The 22,772-nt window shown below is 41.3% G+C and overlaps 2 protein-coding genes across 2 annotated transcripts in view; both read right to left on the bottom strand.

The window, feature by feature from the left end:
* The window catches only part of akap7 (A kinase (PRKA) anchor protein 7), a gene marked incomplete at its 5' end in the record, with an annotated part of 130,366 nt that extends 109,432 nt beyond the window's left edge, over positions 1–20,934 (bottom strand). The window contains one exon of the mRNA XM_072569586.1: positions 20,844–20,934. Within this exon, the coding sequence (XP_072425687.1) occupies positions 20,844–20,934 (91 nt within the window). The remainder of the gene's footprint in view (positions 1–20,843) is intronic.
* Positions 1–22,772, bottom strand: part of snx16 (sorting nexin 16) — a 386,689-nt gene that overhangs the window by 7,296 nt on the left and 356,621 nt on the right. The window contains exon 8 of the transcript XR_011960650.1: positions 4,565–4,798. The gene's annotated coding sequence lies outside the window, so the exon portion shown is untranslated. The remainder of the gene's footprint in view (positions 1–4,564; positions 4,799–22,772) is intronic.

Genomic DNA, 22,772 nt, shown 5'->3' with positions numbered 1-22,772 from the left:
GACAGAGAGTCAAGCAGCAGTTAATTTGGTGGGGGAGATCATGCAGCCAGATGTAATGTGGGAAACCCTACCATCCAACTCTTTGTACCACCTGGTTGGATAAGGTCATACAGAAAGTGATAAAATACTAGACTGACCAGACACAAATCCCCAAAGAGCATTCACTTCCCTAAGCAGACAGAGAGGAAGGTGGCCAAGATCATTAGCAACTTGTTAAAGTAAGGAGTCCTACACCTGTAGCATCTTCTAATAACTCACCAATATTGTTGGTTAAGAAACCAGATGGCTCTTAGCAATTCACCATCAATTACAAGGAACTAAATAAAACCACTCCAAACATGGCACCAACCACTCAAAGTCAAGATGATTTTGAATCACAAGCAAAATAATTCACTGTATTGGACACTAGTAATGGATTTCGGTCCATCCTCCTTCACTGACACTGACAATATAAATTCACCTTCACATTTCAGAGCCAGCAACACACATGGTCCTGCTTTCTCCAGGGTGTTTGCAATTCTCTGTCAATATTTCACCAGTGGCTGGCTAAAAGGCTGGAGAGGTTTTCCTGACTGTACTGCTCGGTACAGTAACGTTGATAATCCCTCCTGCAGACAGAGACAAGGTCCAAACATTTGACACTGTTAAGAGAATTGTTGACCTTCCTCACCACCCCAGGACTAAACATTTCCCCCAAGGTTGCACAGGTTGATCCCAGGTCTCATACTTTGAAACTGTGATGGCTCAGGAGAACCACAAAATAGAAGGGACAAATTCAGAAATTGCTGGAAAAACTCAGCAGATCCAGCAGCATCTATGGAGAGAAAGCAGAGTTAATGTTTCAGGTCCAGTGACTCTTCATCAGAACATGGGAAGGCAAGGGAATGGAAGGGAAGTGCATCACCCATTTGCCCCTCCTCTTTGGGCTCAGTGGGATATGATCAGAATTACATCAATAGTTTCACCACTAACGCTTCCTCACTCTATGACCTCCTTAAAAATAATGTTGCAAAGGGAATGGTCTGAAGAGCACACAGATGTTGTTGCTCAATTAATGCAGACCCCAGCTCAGGCCCCACGCTGCAGGTACCTGACCCAGAATCCCCTTCACCTTGGAGGTTGTTGCTGCACAATAAACTTGGAACAGAAGCCTGTGCGTCCTGGACTCTTTACCCGTACAGCAGGGTTTCTGTACATGTGTAAAGCACAAGCTAGCCATGTTCTGGGTGGTACAACGTTTTGCCTTGGTCATTGGCCTGAAGCCCCTCACCATTCTGATAGAGTACACCACCCATTCAACCTTTGCTGGACAGCAAGATTCAAGGTCGTTAGCCGAAACTACATAGTGTATAGGAACCTAAAGTTATAGAGCTACAACATTGTGGTCAAAGATACTAAAGGGCCCACCTTCCCAGCTGGCAATTTGAGCGACAGAGGAGAACCCCAAGGGACCATTTGTGCCAAAATAAAACAGGGCAAGACCCAGGCGAACCTGGGAACAGAAGAGAGACCATTCCCAGAAGAATATTTGTCGACGGATCCTTGTGTGTGTGTATTTGGGGAACCACAGAGGAGAACCCCTAATAGTGTTAGTGCTGAAGCTCCCCAACATAATGCCTGCTCAGGCTACCGAATGAACAGCTGTAGCCTATGTGGTCAGCCATCCTTAACATGTCCCCCAGTGGCAGACACACACTCAGACAGAATGTATGGCTGCAACAGTTTCACTGACTTCCTGCCACTGTGGGAAGCTAAAGGATTTATCTCAGCAGATGGAAGAACATCACTGTCTGCACCCCTGCTCAAATCCATTCTCAAAACTGACAAAGGCCGCGAATACATCATCAGAAAAGTTAGAGCCCATCACCAAACTTCCCTGACTGGGAACATAAGGCCAGACGAATTTGCTAAGCAGTGTGCTCAAGAAGGAGAAATATGGCAACCCATTATTCCAGAACAAATAGACACGTTGTTGTGAACCAAACCAAAGTCAAAGGTCTGGTTTAGGCTCAGAGCAGCAACGCTGAGTTAGAGCAAGTATAGGAGAGAATGACCACTGCCATGTAAAGCAAGTGGAAGGACAAGTTAATTATGAAGGATGAAAGGTACATAGCACCGGTCCAGGACTGGAATCAAGTGATTTATTGAAGCCACTACATTCAGGGTCATTAAGGGACAGTGTTGGTGACAGAAGTAGGGAAAAAAGCATAAAACACCATGTCAAGAATCAAATCATATGCACCTGGAATAATCCAAACATGTATGACAATAAAGGAGAGTTAAGGCAATACCACACCAATAGCAGGATCATAGACTGACCTCCAAATGGATTTCCTCCCTCCTTACCACACTGTAAAGGGGAAAATAATTACATATTGGTCATCGTGGACATTTTTAGCAAATGGTTAAAGGAGTTTCCCACTTGAACCAAAATAAATTGCAGCAGACATGTTAATTCAGCACATTTTCACTAAATGGGGCCTTACCCAGAGTATAGATCTGGGCTTCCTTGACCTCAGGAGCCCTGGAGCACTGAGTTGAACTAAAATGGACTTTGTCTTAATTTTTTCTTTATTTTTATGTACATAATTTCTGTTAATAAAATGTCACCAGAGTATGGTGACTTAAATACTTTAAATCGGTAATGTTAATTTATAAAAATACAAGTGACAATAAATTACTATTTTGTCCTATTCTGTAAACAGAATTTTGCTAGATACAGAAAAAACTGGGTGGTACCACATTTATCAGGTAAAGGCCTATGGAGCCTAAAGCAATGGCACCAACACCACATGCTTGTAGGGAATCTAGGGGAAGTGGAACTTAACCTGAGTCCTGATCCACACCCTGGAACAATCATTGATCCAGTTCCATCCACAATTCCCCATACCAATCAAGGTCAGGATCCTGGAGCAGCCTTGGGTACTGAACCACGGCTGACCCTACCAAGTCCAGCCAGAAGAAACAGGTCTCAGTGCACAGCAGCCCTGAAGTGAAAAGAATGGTACAGACTCCAAGGAAGTGTCTCATGTGGCACTCTAACCCAGAGACAGAAATAACCACGTTACGAAGACAGTCGTCTTGACAATGACACCACAATGTAGTGGAAGAGGAAATCCCCAAGAGTCAGACCCATCTCTCTGCGCAAACACACATTTATTTTTAAGTTATAAATTTATTCTTCGTATGTTGATATACCACTTTGTTATAGGTATCATGGGGAGGCATTTATTACTTGCAAGTTGTGTATTTGACAGCAGATGAATCCTGAATGCATCTCTAAATGCTTTGCCAACTATTCAGCAGTTTGCAGGCTCTATTTTTAGGTCCCTGGTTGTATTTTGATTGAATCCATATGTTCAAGCAACAACAGACACTTAGAGAATTCTATGGGCTCCCGTTTGAGTTTATCTGAGTTGTCTTTGTTATCTGCATTGGGTATTTGAATTAGAAAAATGTTATTAACACAGTTCTCTATCCCTTTTTGTTCAAATGTTCTGTAAATTTGAAGCATGATACATGGCATTTAAATAACAATGTGATTTTGGGTCGGACATTGTATAACTTAACTAGCGCAGAGCCATCAATCACAAATGGTTTCCATATGACTCAAGTCTCTAGATTCCTTTGAATTACTTGAAAAACTATGGTTGAATCTTAGCAATATTTTGGCAAAGTTTCAGTTTGTCAAGTTTCATGGAGGGTGTTTTTCCACAAGGCAGAGTAATCTTGTTTGTACTGTCGTATCAAACACAGTTTAAGAACTACCTATTTCACCCATACAACAGCGCTCTGATTTGATTCTCACCTGATTCCAACCATCATCATACCTTGAAGGCTCACCCAGAATAGACCCATCATCCTTTGGTGCTGGCACCAAATTTAAAAGGTCATTACAAAACCTGGACAAGCTCTAGTAGTCCAGGCCCACCCCACATGACTTGTGACAGGGCAAAAATGAGGAAATTGATGCACCATTTTGTGAACAGGGACCCGGATGACCTGCTGGATGAGGAGGTGTAGATGGTTGCTATCCACCTTCCCCAGGAAGTTACAACCCCAGATCCTGTCAGCCTGGTCTGAGATTTCCACCAGGTCACTGCCGTCTCAGCCTAGGACTGTGAGAAGAATGTCAGTGACCTCTGCTGCTCTGCCAGGGTGAGTGCCGCCATCTTCTCTCTGCTATCTCTGTCCACCTTCCAGTAAGGCTCATGCTCTACTGTTGTCACCTTCCTTCACTGACTCTCAAAAAACCCTGTTCCTCCACAGTATGCAGGGCCTGTGTGCTGACTGCTCTCTCACTTGAGACACCTTGGCCCCTTTCTCCCACTTGCATCAGCACAAACATCTGTGTCACACACTTGGATTATATTCAAACCCTCACTTTCTTTCATTGCAGGGGAACAGGCCACAATAGGACAGTAGGAGCAAGGACAGCTGGTTAGCTGCCTGACACTGACTCTGTCGAAGCCTTCAGAAAGGTATTGGAGACGGCCTCTGACTTACTCTGACAGGGCTGTCTGACAGAAGGGTGTCTCCCTTCATGTGACTAAACACGACTCACCTCCAACTTTGAAATGAGGCCGTTTACTTGAAGCACATGTCGTCAGTTTGCCGGATATCCAGCTGGGACATGCTGAAGGAATATCACTGCCATGGCATAATGAAGCAGTACAGTATCCGAGATGGAGGTTCGGAGGAGCAGCTGCTAGGCTGGAGTGGCCTGGTATGCACTCTGACTTTCTTGTCAGGATTTCTTGGCATCTGAATACTGTGCAATGGGTGGAAGAATAGGAACCTGCAGATTAATGAGGAAAGGTTCAGTTATAATGAGGGTGGGAATAAGCAATAATCCCCATTAACAGACAACTCATCACACTCTGGTGAGAGACTTGTCTCGATGCCAAGAACTCCATTGGAAGATATGAGTTGTTGTTGCTGAGGTTGAGAAAGGCTTTACTGGATTTCTTGAGTGTTTCTTCCAGAGTTCCCATCACAGACCATGTCATTCAGGCCCTAGAAGATTCTAGCCTATATCTTGAAAATACACTTCTGACTTTTGTCCTCAGTTGTTTCCTTATAATGCAATGCACTTTGGATGAATTTTCCTTTGGAAAAACCTGTAGTAATGGAAAAATTAAGTGCCCAATAATGAGAACTGACCCATGCAGGTAGCTTCAGCTATATTACAACAAGCCTGCTTGTTTTGTTTGAGCTCCTTTTAACTGCACTAATTGTCTTTTTAGGATTGAATTGTTGCATCATACATGCACCAATCAATTCCATGAAGGACAGATCAGTAGACATAGGTATCATTTTCAATGTTTGCATAGTTTTTTTTTTCTGTTCTAAGTTTGTCACTTTAAGTCAGGTCAATTTGTACTTGTTTCTGAACCTGAACACTGCAGATATTGGTGAACATTCAGACTTCTGATTTTATGATCAAAGGTGAGTTTTTGCTGAAACAGTTCAAGATGTTTGAGCTTAGGACACCACCCTGAGGAACTCCTATAGGGATGTGCTGGGGCTGAGATGATTGACCTCCTACAACTACAACTGTCTTCATTTGTCCTAGATAAGACTCGACTGACTTCAATGTTTCTAGGGCTCCTTGATGTAATACTCAGTCAGGTATTGCTTTAAGGGCAGTCCCTTTAATCTCACCCCATTTGCCCTTATTTGGACCAAAACTGTATCAAGATCTGGAGACGGGTGGTTGTGACAGGATAGTATCAGCAGGCTGGTTATTGGCAAATATCTACAAATATAGAAACATACCAATTTGTAACAGGAGTGGATTCAGCCTCTCAAACTTGCTACTCCATTTAATAAGATTTCGACTGATCTGTTTGTTCCACATTCCCTCCAATCACAATAACCCTTCACCCTCTTGTTGGTCAAGAATCTATCTTGTGTCAGCCTTTAAGAGATTCAAAGACTCTGCTTTCACCACCTTCAAGGAAGAGTTCTAAGACTTATGATCCACTATGAGAAAAGATTTCTCCTAATTTTTGACTGAGATGGCTCAATCTTTAATTTTATCCAGTTCTAGAATATGTCATAAGAGGACAGAAGAGAGATGATCCTTTTCAAATGCATCCTGTCAAGAATCCTCAGAATCTTGCACATTGCAATCAACTCTTCTGTTACAGTTCTAAACTCCAGCAGATCCAAACTCAGGCAGTCCAACCTTTCCTGATTCTCCAACTCACCCATTTCAGGGTAATAAGCCTTTTCTGAACTATTTCAAATGTATTGACATTTTTCTTTAAATAGGATGACCAATATGATATTTAGTATGTCAGATGAGATGTAAATCATGTCCTGAATCACTGACGCATATAGCCTCCCTACTTTTGTATTCAATTCCTCTCAGAACGAAAGCTATCATTCTACTGGCTTTTCTAATTACTTGCTGTACCCCCATACTAACATTTTACAACTCACGTACTAGAACAGTAAGATCTCTCAATAAATCAGAACTCTGCAATCTCTTGCTATTTAGATAATATGTTTTATTTTCCTTTCCAAAATGAATAATTTCACATCTTCACTGTAATTCTGTATGATAGTGGATATAGCTATATTTCTTCACCTCTGCTTTATGTCATTTTCAGAACTAACATTCCTACCTATGTTTGTGTCATCAGCAAATTCAGTAACCTTTCAGCCCTTTCATCCAAGTCATTGGTATAAATTGTAAAAGGTTGAGGACCAAACACCAATCCCTGTACCACTCATTATATATGGCCAACCACAAAATAACCCATTTATGCCAACTCTGTTTCCTATTATCCAACAATCTTTTATTCATGCCAATATGTTACCTCTTACACCATAAGCTCTTATTTCCTGCCATAACCTTTGATGTGGTACGTTACTAAATCCTCCTGGAAATCTAAGTACAGTACATCCACTGGTTCCTCTTTCTCCACAGCACATGCTACTGCTTCCAATAACTCCAAAACGTTGGTTAAGCATGTTTTACTTTCACAAAACCATGAACAGCAGATTCATGTCTGAATACCTTGAATTCTTCTAAGTGCCCTGCTTTAACATCTTTAAGAATAGTCTCTAACATCTCTTTGATAGGTGTTAAACTAACTGGTCTGTAGTTTCCTGCTTTCTGTCCCTTCCTTTTTGAATAAAAATTACAGCTGCTAATTTCCAATCTAATGGAATATTTTTTGAATAATGGGAATTTTGGAAAATTTAAATCAATGCATCAACTACCTCATTATCCACATTTTTAAAAAATCTAGGATAAAGTCCATCCATCATTTTGCTGACGATTGAAAGTCAACCAATTGACTGATAATTGGCTAAAATGATTTGCCTTGTTTCTAATGAACTGGACCTACTTTGGGCAATTTTCCATTTTGCAAGTACATGCCAGTGTGATTGTTGTACTGAGAGAGCTTGGTAAGGTGAAGTACAAACTTTCAGTACTCACAGTGGTATGCTATTGAGGCTCATAGCTTTTGCAGTATCTAGTGCACTCAACTGTTTCTTGATGTCAAATGGCGTGAAGTGTGTCAGCTGAAGTCTAACATCAGAGTTGCTGAGATGGATCAGTCTGTCATACTCTTGCTCCTTAACGTGTCATGATGTGGAGGTGCCAGTGTTGGACTGGGGTGGATGGTCACTGGGAGAACATTGCAAGTTAGAGCTAGAATAATTTTGTTCAGCGGTTTCAAGAAAGCTAGTGAATGGCTGTATGCTGCTGTAATTTCACTCAATACAAATAATCTTTAATCAGGAACAACACCTTTGAAGTATTGACTGCAAAAACCAACAACATTTCTGATTATCAATAGTTTATGGGTGGTTTAATAACAACATGGGTGCCAGCCAGGTTCCTTAAATGATTCATGCAATGTTATGGGGATAGGGTGGGTAAAAGGCATTGGGTTGTTCAGTGCTGAGGTAGGCTTTACAGGCTGAATGGCTTATTTGTATTCTTATGTTCCTGTTTCATGTCTTCAGCAGCCATTTGGATCTTTAGGCATACAATGTGCCTCAGGTACTCAGCAGCCTCAATCTCAGTAATGAATGCATAGGCTGGAAGTTGTACACTATGCATCTTAAGACCCTGAGTTGCATTTAAATAAAATGGCTGTCTGCATTGTGAATGTTTCAAATCAAAATTGAAGTGGAAGCTGCAATAAAGGATGTTAAAAGAAACACAAGCACTTTGCCTTCTGATCTCTATGCCTCCTATACCCTTGCCCACCTGACCAGGTTCCCATGATAGTACCTAGTAGATTCATAGAGCATTAGAGATGTACAGCATGGAAACAGACCCTTTGGTCCAACTCGTCCATGCCAATCAGATATCCTAAATTAATCTAGACCCATTTGCCAGTACTTGGCCCATATCCCTCTAAACCCTTCCTGATCATATACCTATCCAGATGCCTTTTAAATGTTGTAATTGTACCAGCCTTCTCCACTTCCTCTGGCAGCTCATTTCCATACACGCACTACCCTCTGTGTGAAAAAGTTGCCCCTTAGGTTCCTTTTATATCTTTCCCCTCTCACCCTAAACCTATGCCCTCTCGTTCTGGACTCCACCAGCCCAGGGAAAAGACTTTGTCTATTTACCCTATCCATGCCCCTTATGATTTTACATCGCATATATTAAACAACACTTTGCTGCCTGCTGATACCTAGCATGCAGCTTTATTGCTCGTGATAAGAAAATGTGTAGAATGGAATCACATAGAAGGAGGCCATTTGCCCAGCAAGTCTGTACTGGCTCTTTTGTAGAGCGAGATGCTTTTGGAATGCCAGTAAATAATGCAAACTCACTATCCAGAATTTATCTAAAGAGATTTATTCATTTGAATGGAGGTAAATATAATGCCCCAGCAACGCACACTCAAGCCAGTACTATCAGCTGTTTATTTTTACCACAAGAATTCAATTCTGTCCATTCTTATATATTGTGCTGCACAATATAAACTAACCATGCTTTATTATTGCCTTCAGCTGATTTTCAACATCACTCTTGGCAGATCCTTCTTACTCATGTTTATGTAAATTGGATGTTTGCACATGTTACATTGATTGGAAAATCCCAAACTTAATGAAATAAATAAAGAAATGCAGATGCTGAAGGTCTGACAAAAACAAAAACAGAAATTGCTGGAGAAACTCAGCAGGTGTGGCAGCATCTGTGGAGAGAGAAACATAGTTAATGTTTCAAGTCTAGTGACTGTTCTTCAGTATTCCCAAAAGTAATGACCCAGATCAAGCAGGGAGTAGGCAACAAAAATACAACTTATATTTATATGGCAAATCTGACATAATGAAACCCTCCCAAGATACTGAAAGAAGCATTATAAAACAGAGTATAATCGCAAGCCACATGAGGAGATATTAGGTCAGATGACTAGAAGCTTGTTCAAACAAGTAGACTTTAAGATGTGTCTTAAAAGAGACAAGTGAGGTACAGAGACAGAGCAGGGAGGAATTCTCAAGCTTGAGATCTGAAGGTATGGCCGCCAACTTTTGCAAATGCAAAAGAAGCCGCGATTTTAAAAGTGCAGATATTTCAGAGGACTATGGGGTTGGAAGAGATTATATCAGTAAGGAGGGGAAAGGCATGGGGAATTTGAAAATTAGGATGGGAATTTTAAAATCAAAACATTGTATGATCAGGAACGAATATAGATCAGTGAGCACAGGAGTGGTAGGGAATGGGTCTCACTCCAAGTTAAGAAATGGAATGATCATGATAAATTTACACCCGGCATTTCAGGGATTTTTTTAATGCAGATCTGAAACTCTGTTAATACATTCTACCAGGAACATTGTCATTTCACTTCATCTGCCAGCAATTAAAAGGTTAAATAAAAACAGACTAATAAGATGCCAGCAATAAATGTGATTTATGCAGATCAGAGAATACAATACAGGTTTCACAGACTTCAATGTCTTTCATGTCAAACAATAGGGTTACTGTTCTCCTGAACTAATATGCACTAATGAATGAATGGCACAGATTTAGCTCACAGAAATGAACATTGATGTTCTTCTAGATGATACAAAATCATTGTCCCTACAGCACATACAATGTAATCTGGAACTGGTTCAAACCGAGCAAAATGTACAGTCAGAGTAAAATCCTTGTTAGCAAATATCTTTTAGCATATTTTCATTTGATCCCGAGTTGAGGTTCAAACCACATGTCTTATTGATCATCAAGATTGTTTAGCTTTGTTCAATTGTCTCATCTCAGCCCACTACTAATGAAACCTTCATTCATGACTTTATCACTGTCAGACTCAACTTCATCAACAGTATCCTCATCTAGCCATTGATCTCTGCCTTAATTAATGACAATTCATTCTAAACTCCACTGCCTTGAGCTATTTCATGTAACATCTTGCTATCCCTTTGTTCATTTTTACATGGATGTGATCATTGTTGGCTGGGCCAACATTTATTGCCAACCTCTAGTTGTTTTTAAGAAAGGAGTGGTGGTTGACTTGTTGAATCATTCCAATCCATTTGCTGTAATAGACTTACAATATCTTTCAGGAGAGAGTTCCAGGATTTTGGCCCAGCAAAAATGAAGGAAGGGTGATAACTCTTGCCTTTCCAAGTTTGTGGTGGTTCCTTCTTCACACTACATTGCATTAAAAATCTTTCATTCTAACTGCCCATGATTTTACCATTGTGCTCCTTTATGTTTATACTATCTTGTCCAATGTCTCCACTCTTCTAACTCTGACATCCTTTAACATTTCTCACATTCTCTACTCCACCTTCAGTGACAGAGACTTTAACCATTTTGTTCTTAAATGTACTCCTACAATTCAGTAGCTTTGTTACTTCTCTCCCTGCTGTCAAACATTTCCTAAATTTTCATGGCCTGTATTTGGTCTCTTCACCAAACAACTGCCCTATCACTGCATTATCTAATGGACATACATTAGGTTATTTTCTACATTAAGGGCATCATGTGAGTATAAATTGGTGCTGTATTAGGAACAATATAAGCCAAAGAATACTCAGTCTGCCTTATGTTTTTCAAATCAATTTCTAAACTTTAAGAAACCAGAAATTAACTAACCTTACTCAGTTTACCTAGTCCATTCCATTATCTCGCAATTACCTGTGCAAAATGTCCCTCAGCCATATGACGAAACACAACAAAGGATCCAGACCTACACAGGCATGACGCATTTTGCATGTAGGAATGGAGGCCATTGAGGCCATTGAATTCCTACAGTGAGGAAGTAGGCCATTGAGCCCATCAAATCTACACTGACCCTTTGAAGAGCATCCCAACGAGACCCAACCCTTTCCCCCACCTTATTCCTGTAATCCCACATTAACCATGGCAAATCCAAATAACTTACACATCCTTGGGCACTGTAGCAAGGCTAATCCACCAAGCCTGCACATCCCTGGACACTGTGGACAATTTAGCATGGTTAATCCACATAACCTGTACATCCCTGGACACTATTGGTAATTTAACATGGTAATCCACCTAACCTGTACATCCCTGGACCAGATGGGTAATTCAGCATGGCTAATCCACATAACCTGTACATCCCTGGACACGATGGGCAATTTAGCATGGCTAATCCACCTAACCTGCACATCCCTGGACACTATGGGCAATTTAACATGGCTAATCCACCTAACCTGTACTGTGAGAGGAAACAGGAAGAAAGTTCAAAGTCTACACAGACAGTCACCCAAGGGTGGAATCAAACCTGGACCCCTAGCACTGTGAGACAGTAGTGCTAACTACTGAGCCACTGTGCCAACCTACTGAGCCACTGTGCCATTCTTACAGCCAGTTTGTAGTCCCTTTATAAAAGTTGGCAATGTAGTCAAGCTGTCTTTAAGGCAAGAATTTTAATATGAAGCTGACCATTTTGGCATTGAACTACTTAGAAATGACTCACAGTATGTGCAGTTTGTTTGTCTTATGTAAGTGAGGACTCATATCAAGTCCATATATTTCAATGCTGGGTTCATTCCATGTGAACAGTCCAGTACCATGCCATACAAATCAATCCTATATTTCCTTGATTTGGAGATGCCGGTGTTGGACTGGGGTGTACAAAGTTAAAAATCACACAACACCAGGTTATAGTCCAACAGGTTTAATTGGAAGCACACTAGCTTTCGGAGCGACGCTCTTTCATCAGGTGATAGTGGAGGGCTCGATCGTAACACAGAATTTACAGTGTGATGTAATTGAAATTTTTGAATGTATAATTTCAGTTACATCACACTGTAAATTTTTGCTATAAATTCTGTGTTACGATCGAGCCCTCCACTATCACCTGATGAAAGAGCGTCGCTCCGAAAGCTAGTGTGCTTCCAATTAAACCTGTTGGACTATAACCTGGTGTTGTGTGATTTTTAACTATATTTCCTTGTTTCTGATCTTTAAACCAGTGAAAGCAAAGCCCTCAATTATAACATCCTCCTAACAGGCAGATGCCTGCCTTAAAATATCAGATCTGAGTAACTGAAACCCATTTATGGTGACAATTTAAACTCTGAACAGAATACCTGCTACAATTTCACGAGAAGATACTTAGTATGCAAAAGACATGGCCCAGTAATAACATTGGAACCATGACATAGTTTTAATTTCAAGAGAAATATCATTGTCCAGGAAAGGTCCAGGTATACCTTTCCCTGCTATTAAGTTCCTTGTTCAACAAGAAGAATCAGAATACTTCCTTCAGACCTCACAAAAAGCTGAAATAACTCCACAGAGGATGGTATCCAGTCACCCAGTCACCTTTTTTTTTCACGTGGAGAATCCTTGACATTGATCCAGCTCCCTCAGAGCCAGCTCTCAGTGAACAGGATGTCTGACTCTCCTGCTTATATCTGTCAGTCAGGGCTCCCTGATTGGACCAGATTAATAGCCCCAATCAGGGAACTCATATTCTATGAGATCCAGCTGGCTGACCTCATGACAATCACTACAGAAGCCTTCAAACCTTCCAGTTCCAACCTCCACGAGCAGGTATTCCTTCCCAATAGCAACCCTGAGTTTTTCTCCACTATCATTCCAATCATAATCTGAGGCTGACCACCCCTCACTTCACCCCTGCCTATCCCTGTGCCACCAATGCTCCAGTCTCACCTGACTGGTCTCCTGTGGAATTTTAACCATTCGGGCCAGTTGCTGCACCAGTGTCCATGCAGAATTGTTTAAATGTTTAAGAGTGACATATTCAGCTTTGCCAGATGTTACCACACATCCGAGCTGCTCCATGTGCCTCTTGTCACCATATTAATACCAAGACTTTGACTATTCAAAATCTGTGGTGATTTTGTAAAGATTCAGCACAAATGTAATCAAAATAATTCCACTTGAGTAATTCTGGTTTAAACTGATGACCCTCGATTAACTTTTAGTATTGAATACAATCGATCAGTTTAAGAGTGATGTAGAATGATTTAAAAAACATTTCAGAAGATTCCATGACTAATCCAAAATAATTAAACCCCCTGTAATTGACATTCACACAGTCACATGAGGGTTAATGCTTCATCAAACTCATCTGGCCTGCGCGCAATGTGGAAAGGACAGAAAAAATGAAACTACTCTTTCCAAATGGTACAATGATGTTTGTTTGGAGAATAAATGAGAGAGATTAAACCCCCATATACATCAGCACAATTGCAAAAGCTGACATATTGTGATATCTTCTAAATAGGAATAGTTTCTAAAGAGAATAAAATAAAGCATTTGACATACTCATCAAATAAAATTATTGTGGTCAATGTGGAACAATCTTCCCAATAAACCGTATTTTGTTTTGCTATCTGGCAATTAAAACAATCATCCAGAAGGGTTATCATAGTTGAAACAAACAAATTATTTTTGTATGAAGCATGGTCATCTTTTCTCATTGTGAAAGATGACATTCAACACACCAATCCTACTCCACAAAACTGTATCCTCAGAAATGACTAGCAATTTTTTCCTGTTTTGTAGGATTCTCAAAAATATTAACCACGACAGCATGTCTCAAGATGCATAGGTTAGGCACAATAATTAGAGGTAAATAGACGATAATAAGGGAGAGGAATGGGCCTGGGTGGACTACTCTTCAGAGGGTCGAAGGGCCTGTTCCCGTACTGTAAGGATTCTATGATTCTATGATTCTAAGTGAATCCTGACACCTCAAGTTCAAGGCCATGTTCAGAAATAAACAAAAAGTTCTGACTTTAGCCAATAATTTCATTTTCTCTAAGTACAATGAGCTTGCACTAAAATAACATCATGGACAGCAACTAATAAAAATAACTTATCACTTGCATTAATATAGTGGCTGTCAAACATAGTGTGTCTCAAAGTGCTTTACAACCAGTTATATAGTTTTTTTGAAATATTGTCATGTGAGAAAAAGAAGCAGCTAATTTGAGTAAAGCAAAAACAGCAATATAATAATGACCAGATAATATATTTTTGTCATGCAGATTTAGGGCTAAGTACCGGCCAGGAGAACACTGGAATAACTTGTTGACAAAAGGATCTTTGAAGTCCACCTGAGAGAAAAATATAGGGTCTTGATTTAGTGTAACTAAAACTGGGTTTTTGATTACAGTTCTTTCTTTCATTCATTCAGGTGTGACAGTCATTCACAATGCTTGTATTAGTAGCCATCCCTAATGGCCTGCAGTGAGCCACCATCTTGAACCTTTGCTGTCCATTTTGAAATAGGTATACCCAGAACTGTTAGGCAGGGAGTTACAGGATATTGACTCAGGGACTATGAAGGATGCTGATATAGTTCTAACTCAGGATGGCCTTTGGTCTGGAGGAGAACTTGCAGCTAGTGGTGTTCCCATGCCTCTGCTGTCCTTTTTCTTCTGGACAGTAGAGATCACAGGTTGGTTGTTTTTGAACAATTCTTGGCAAATTGCTGCAGCAAACTTGTATGAGGTATTTACTGTTGCCACAGTGCATCAGTGGTGGAGGGACTAAATATTTAAAGGAGTGGATAGGATCATGATCACACAGGCTGCTTTGACCAGAATAGTGTTGAACTTCTTGCTGTTGCTAGAGCTGAAGTCAGCTAGGCAAATGGAGAGTCCTAGCATTTGAGTTGTGGATTGGGGATAGGGTTTAGGAGTAGGGAGGTGCATTACTTAATACAGAATTCAGAGCCTCTAACCTGTTCTTGAAGCATAGTTTGGCTGGTCCAGTTAAGATTCTGGTCAATGGTAAGACTAGTATGTTCACTTTGGGAGATTCAGTAACAATAATGCCTTTGAACATAAAAGAGGTTGCTAGATTATCTCTCGTTGGAGATGGCCATTACCTTTGGCACTAGCACACCAGGGATAGCCTCAGAATTGTCCATGAACTGTGAATTTCAATAAGTACTTTAATAACCCCCTTTTACTTTTTGGATATCGTATTTTAAAAAACAGCCCAGACAGTTTGATGCTTTGAATAAAGTAAAACATTTGTTTAAATAAACCACTGTCGCTGAAAGTTATCTAAGTAGTGAAGTTATTGGCCAAATTACTGAAGCAAGAAAGGTAAGGTTGCCACAAATAATATGTGTAGCTTTCAGTACACCTAAGTGCACCATACTGAGAGTCTAGCTGACAGTCCGAACTTGATTATTAGTGTAATCCTTCACACGCTCAGAAGAATCCAGGAAATGTCCAATTGCAGGCTTACATCTGATGTTCATCACTGTATTACGAGTTTTGCAAGCATGGGCTGATTGGGTGTGGTTGAAGAGTTATGCTGTCAAACAATTTAGGATTGTCAATTAGGCTTGCAGTGATGGCATACTAATTCAATATTTTGCCACAGCCTTCATGGTGGACACTGAAATCGTCCCAAAAGTAACAGGTAATGCAGATATAACTGAAAAGGAGGAACTTAAAACAATCACCATTACTAGGAAAAAGTACTAAGCAAGCTATGGGGATTAAAGGGAGACGAGTCCCTAGGGTCTAACAGTCTATATCCTAGGTTCTTAAGGAAGTGACAGTAGAGATGGTGATTCTCTCAAGTTGTCTGTAGGTTTCTTCAGAATAGTTCTGATGGCAATCTTTCTTGCATAGGGAAAGAAACAGACAGTGATGAGCAAATGGGTCTGTCTTGATCTATAAATATAGACCTAGGCAATGATGGATGTGTTCACAATGTACAATTGCCCTTCTTAATTTCTCATAAATTCATTTTTTTCATTTAAATTATGTAGGAATTGGTGGCACAGCTGTTAGCATTGATATTAGATTACTTACAGTGTGGAAACAGGCCCTTCGGCCCAACAAGTCCACACCACCCCGCCGAAGCGCAACCCACCCTTACCCCTACATTTACCCCTTACCTAACACTACGGGCAATTTAGCATGGCCAATTCACCTGACCTGCACATCTTTGGATTGTGGGAGGAAACCAGAGCACCCGGAGGAAACCCACGCAGACACGGGGAGGACGTGCAAACTCCACACAGTTAGTCGCCTGAGGCGGGAATTAAACCCGGGTCTCTGGCGCTGTGAGGCAGCAGTGCTAACCACTGTGCCACCGTGCCGCCCACCATGCTATATCTCATAGCATGAGGGACCTGGGTTCGATTCTGCCCTCTGTCAACTGTCTGTGTGGCTCAGTGGTTAGCATTTCTGCCTCACAGTGCCAGGGACCTAGGTTTGATTCCAGCTTTGGATGACTGTCTGCGTGGAGTTTACACATTCTCCCTGTCTCTGCATGGGTTTCTTCCCACAGTCCAAACATATACAGGTTTGGTGAATTGGTCATGCTAAAAAGATTGTCCATAGTTTTTTTCAAGAATGTGTAGGTTAGGTGCATTAGTCAGGGGTAAATGTAGTGTATTGGGGTAGGGGAATAGGTCTGGGTGGGTTACTCTTCAGAAGGTCAGTGTGGACCTGTTGGGCTGAATGGCCTGTTTCCGCATTGTAGGAATTCTCTGATTTTGTTTATTCTCCCTGTGTCTGTTTGGATTTCCTCCCACCGTCCAAAGATGTGAAGATTAGGTGGATTGGCCATGCTAAATTGCCCTGTAATGTCCAGGTTTGTGTAGGTTAGGTGGATTAGCCATGGGAATTGCAGGGTTGTTAGTGGAGGGGGCGGGAATGGATCTGGTTGGGATGCTTTTTGGAGGGGTGGTGTGGATTTAATGGGCTGAATGGCCTTCTTCCACACTGTAGGGATTCTATGTTCCCAAGAATTTTCTTTAAATGAAATTGCATCCAGAAACAAAACTGTTGCCAGAATAGGTGTGGTAACTAAAGAGCTTGTAATGCAAAAAAAAATGTTTGCACAGCAATGGATTAATAGGCAAATAATAGTTGTGATGAAATAAAACTAAGGGCTGAATTGTATAATATTTTAGCAGTGCTATTTTCATTGGATTTCATGGAGAGCTTCAGTCCATGAGCCCTAGTGAGTTTTCTCATGCTGTCTTCCCAAGTAATTAAATACCTCAGCCCTATGGTACCTCTTTGACTGACACTGGTACAGTTCTCTATCCATATCACCAACAGCTAGGACGATTCATGATCTCTGACACAGTTCCCTCAAACACTAATCTTGCATTGCCTCTGCACTGCCTACTGACTCACTTGGGACACTTCACCATCTTCTGACCACCTGCGCCAGCAGCCATGCCACCCACTGTCATCTTCCTCAGTCATTCTCTTTTCTTCATTCTGAAAGAACATAGCTCACAATAGGGTTATGAGGTGCCCAGTATTCGACTGCTCAGCCCTTTGCAGAGAGGATCCTGACCCTGAGCAGCTGACTAATTGTCCCAAACCCTTGGACCCATATTGGAACCTTCCTTTGACTTACAGTGCTGGGACTCCCTGACTAAAGGTTGTCTCTTGCCTTGACTGACAACCATTCTCCTTAGACTTTGAGACATGGCCATTGTGTAGGCATATTCGTAGCTGGCAAATAGTGAAGGCTTGAGCTTGTCATAATATGGTACTGTCGAGTTCTGAGGAAGGGCCACTCCACCCAAAATGTTAATTCTGGTTTCTCTGAACAGATGCTGCCAGATTTGCTGAGCTTTATCCAGCAATTTCAAGTTTTGTCTTTGATTTACAGCCTCTGCAGTTCTTCTGGTTTTTGTTAACATATACACACACCCCTTTGCCTGGTGTCTGCTGATAACCACAATAAGCTTACTGGCTTTGTGGCTGAGCTAAAAGCCAAGTCTAGACAGACATCCAGTGCACCTATTCGCCATAGCTGAGGCAGCAAAGGGTTAAAAGGCAAGGCAGGGATAATGTGAGCATGCCGAAACATGCTAAGTGAGGGAGCGTAAAGAATACAAGGGAACAGCTCTGAGATCCAGCGTTTTCCAATCTGTAAACTGAGCACCTAATGCTATGGCATCATGATGATTGTTGCTGGTGCACTTCAAAGTGTAACATTAAAGAAGCATACTTTATGTAGATAGGAGGTGAGCCCTGATGGTATGGAGAGGCTGACATGTGTCAGATCCCAGTGTCTGTGGATATAAGGTGCACGTAGCTGGTTCCCATGGAGAAAACCCTGAGACATCAATATCAGGTGTCCAGGATGGTGGTTCAGAATAGCAGACAGCGAGCTGGAAAAGCCTGACACCTGCTCTGACTTTCATGTCAGGAATTCTCTCTGCCTAATTTCTATCAATCGGTGATAGAATAGGGGAGTGCACATTTACAAGGTGAGATTAAGAAAACAATGAGGGTGATAATGAGCAATAATCCAAGTTAATTGGCCTCTTACTGCTCATTAGCGAGAATCTCACCTTGATGTACAAATGTGGTTTAAAAATGAGATTTCTTGTTCTTAAGTCAAGAAAGGCCTTGCTCAATGTCTTATTAGATTCTGCCAAACTTCTCAGTCTTGCCCATGTCCTGCAGGGCATCCTGGGAAAATTCCACCCTATGTCAGCAATGGATGTACCTTTACCTCACCCATTCCAGATAGGCAGGTTGAACAAAAAGGATTCGTGAAATTAGGTTTCTGCCTTTTGCCTATATCCTGCACATCATTTCTAATCAAATAAACATTCCATGCTTTTTTGATTGCTTCAGTTGAAACCGACTCTACTGAATTTCCAAGCACTGCATTCCAAAGCCAAACCACTCTTTGTGTGAATTTTTTTTTCTCTCATATTACATTGCCTATTTTTGTAAATCACTTTAAATCTGTTTGCTTGAGGGAACACCATCTGCACGATCAAGACCACCACTGATTTTGAAAACTTCTATCAGCTTCTCTCAGCCTTCTTCTCTCTATGAATAACAGTCCCAATCCTGCCAATCTATCTTCTGAACTAAAGTTTCCCATCCCTGAAGCTATTCTTGTAAATCTATTCTGCGCTCTCTCCAATGGGGCTCACAGCTTTCCTATATGGCAACTGAGGTTCAACAAGTGTCTTTATTTATTTATTTAATGCGTATTTAATATAGATACAGGCAAAAGTGAGTAATTTTGCCAGGTTCTGGAACCATCTTGACTTACAGAATAAATTACTGAATAAATTGCATAAATAGTAAAATACTGAATAAATTAATATTATTTCGATAAATTAATTAATATATTAATATTAATATTGAATTGAAACAGCTTCAAAAGTTCATCTTTCGCTCTCCGAAGAGTTAACCCTTTCTGCTCCTCCAGTCGCTGCTGTCCAACATTGCCCACAGGCTATTGGTAATGTGCCCCTTTTCAGCTTCCGAACTGGAGATAGTCAGCCTGCATGGGTCACACACCTCCTCCGACACTGGGACACTGGGACATCTAATGATGGGTTCTGGTTCCAGGTCCACAGGTGGGGTCATCTTCCAATGCCACCATCCAAGATGGAGTGTGCACTGGAGATACACAGGGCCCCAGCCTTCCACGGGAGGACATCAGGTAGAGGCTCCAGGGTAACGAAATCAAACAAAAAAAATTACTGAGCTGGAAAAACAACAACGAAGCCATACTGATGTGACAGGATCCACCGCATAAGCCATGAGCGGCTGAACCTTGTGCTCAAAAGCAAAATATTGCTGACCCCACAACTGCCATCTTGGAAGAATGATAGCATTTAGAAGTTCAGCATAACCTCCTTGCTTTTCTACTCTATTGCCATCAGTCTGTGAATACATGAATAATTAATTGCTCTGTCTGCCTGCCCTATCTATGATCTATGCACAAATACAATCAGTTCACTTTGCTGCACATCATGGGGATGGGGAACTACTTAGCTGAAATAGCTTCAGACACACTTTGAACTGATAGAGAAGCCCCCGCCCCCCCCCCCGCCCCTCCCCCACACCACGAGGCCTCATCGACGTACTGTTCATTACTTGAAACCCTTTAGGCCCCTTCATGCCCCCAAACACAATGCAATCCTGCAATCACAAATCACCCCATCACAAACACACAGCCTTCACTGATTCCAATCTCCTCTGAGCTGTTCTGAGGAAGTATTTTGATCCTCGGGGATCTTAAATGATGCAATAAGAAATTCTTTCCTCATTTACTGTGTCAGAAATTAAGCAACATTTGTATCGTTACAAACACCCAAGTGAATTCTCTTGTGTAACTGTGAAATCTTCCCCTTTCTGCTTCCCACAATTTGTATGTTGTTCTACCTCTGCCATTTCAACTGAGCTAGATGCTGGTTACTTATTCTTTTGCTTTGAAAATTAGAATGTCGGTAGTAAATATCTTGCAGGTTATGGAGCTCATTGAGCCTTGGTTCCATTTGCACTTGTCTGAAGCAAATATAGTCATCAGGGCAGAAAGGAGCATGCAGATGTCTTTCTGAGGGGCTGCTGGGTGAATGTTTCAGAAGTAGAATAATCTTGATAAGAAAACTTACTTGCAGGTATTCTTTTCCCAACTTCTAACTTGGTCCACCTGTATCGTCCGGCTAGAAGAGCACATGGCTGGGTATCAGTGTAGTCCCACAAACAGTAATGTCATTTGTTCTTTAGAACTGGAGTATTGCTGAAAGAAAGGCACGTTTTGTCAAAGGTTTTCATCTTGCAGTCATCAGGACATTGTGCAAAAATACAGATGCAAGGGGAAGTCAAGCTTTATACTGCATGGGAAAAGAGTACTGAGTGGTTGGCGTGAAAACTCTGATTGGTGGATGCATTACAATAAAGAATGCACCCATTCACCCATTCACACCGATTGACAGCTAACAGCCAGGTTTTCATAGAATCTCTACAGTGTAGAAATAGGCCATTTGTCCCAACAGGCCCACACTGACCCTCTGAAGAATAATCCACCCAGACCCATTCCGTATTACCTTACATTTACTTCTGACTACCACACCTAACCTACACACCCCTGAACATTGTGGGCATTTTTTTTTAGCATGGCTAATTCACCCAACCTGCAAATCTTTGAAATGTGGGAGGAAACCAGAGCATCTGGAGGAAACCCACGCAGACGTTGGGAACATGTATAAACTCCACACAGACATTTGCCTAAGGCTGGAATTGAACCTGGGTCCCTGGCGCAATGAGGCAGCAGTACTAACCACTGAGCTGCCGTGGCACCTGTTTTATTAAATTTAAAGTAGGCAGTATGACTCTGATTGGTTATGGTACCGCCTGAGAAATGAAAATGGGTGTGGTGTTTTTGCATGTTCTGTCTCTCTGCAAAGAACAGGGCCCTTTGTATTGACATGAAGAGCTTCCTGCAAATGCAAAATACCACACTGTCAGCCTAACTAACAATCCGAAATTGATTGTCAGTGTAGTTCCTCACACAATCAGGATTATATAGCAAATAATATCCAATTACAGAATCAGACCTAATGTTGGACACTTGTAACATTTGGAACCACAGGCTGGTTAGCTATTATTAGTACATTACTTCTTATGAAAAAATAGAAGGGAAATGCTGTTTGATATGCTCTGCCAGTCATTTGGACATATGGTCGACAGACTTGGCATCGCACTGTCACTGAAAGTTACATACCACATTACTCATTTGTGTGATTGAACACATTTTCAGCTTGATAGAAGCAGGCTGATAATAGTCAACATTAGAGTGGTGCTGGAAAAGCACAGCAGGTCAGGCAGCATCCGAGTAGCAGGAAAATCGATGTTTCGGGCAAACGCCCTTCATAACCACTGCATAGTAGCTGTTTGAAACAGCTAGCTTCACCTGTTCCTCAATCTTCAGAAATATCTTGCATTTCCAGGTAGACTAGGCACTCTTAAGGACCAAGAGTAACCAATTTAGTGACTACAAATGCTTAATCATTGTTTTCTGCATCTCTGCACTCAACCTCCACCTACCATTCAGTCCCTTTCCCTCCCTCCCTCCCTACCCCCTCGGTCTTCAGCATAAATATCTTTTCCTAGTTACAGTCAGTTCTGAAGGACAGTCACTGGACCCAAAATGTTGACTTTGCTTTTTCTCCACAGATTCTGACATCTGCTGAGGTCTTCAGCAATTTCTGGGGTTTTTTTTTTGTCAGATTTGCAACATCTGCAGTGTTTTGATTTTTTTGGCCAAGTTATGGTCTTCTACGAGTTCTTTGCAGTAATGTCCCTTCCAGCCAGAGTGCACTTGCCAACTAATCAGCGCCCTGCTCATGCAGTAAAAATGTTGGTTTTCCCCTTGACTTCCTATTCTTGCGAAATGACTTGATGAATGAAAGTTAAAATACTTAGACAAAATATATCGTTTTCCTTCAACAATAAACAGCAATGTCATAATAGCCAGATGATTTGTTTCAGTAAGGCATAGTATTGGCCATGACCCAAGGGAGTATTCCCTTGCTCTTTCT

The sequence above is a fragment of the Chiloscyllium punctatum genome, chromosome 5 (assembly GCF_047496795.1).
Source record: "Chiloscyllium punctatum isolate Juve2018m chromosome 5, sChiPun1.3, whole genome shotgun sequence".
NCBI lineage: Eukaryota > Metazoa > Chordata > Chondrichthyes > Orectolobiformes > Hemiscylliidae > Chiloscyllium > Chiloscyllium punctatum.
The sequence above is the reverse complement of the archived record's forward strand: the minus strand, read 5'-3'. Positions and strand labels throughout refer to the sequence as shown.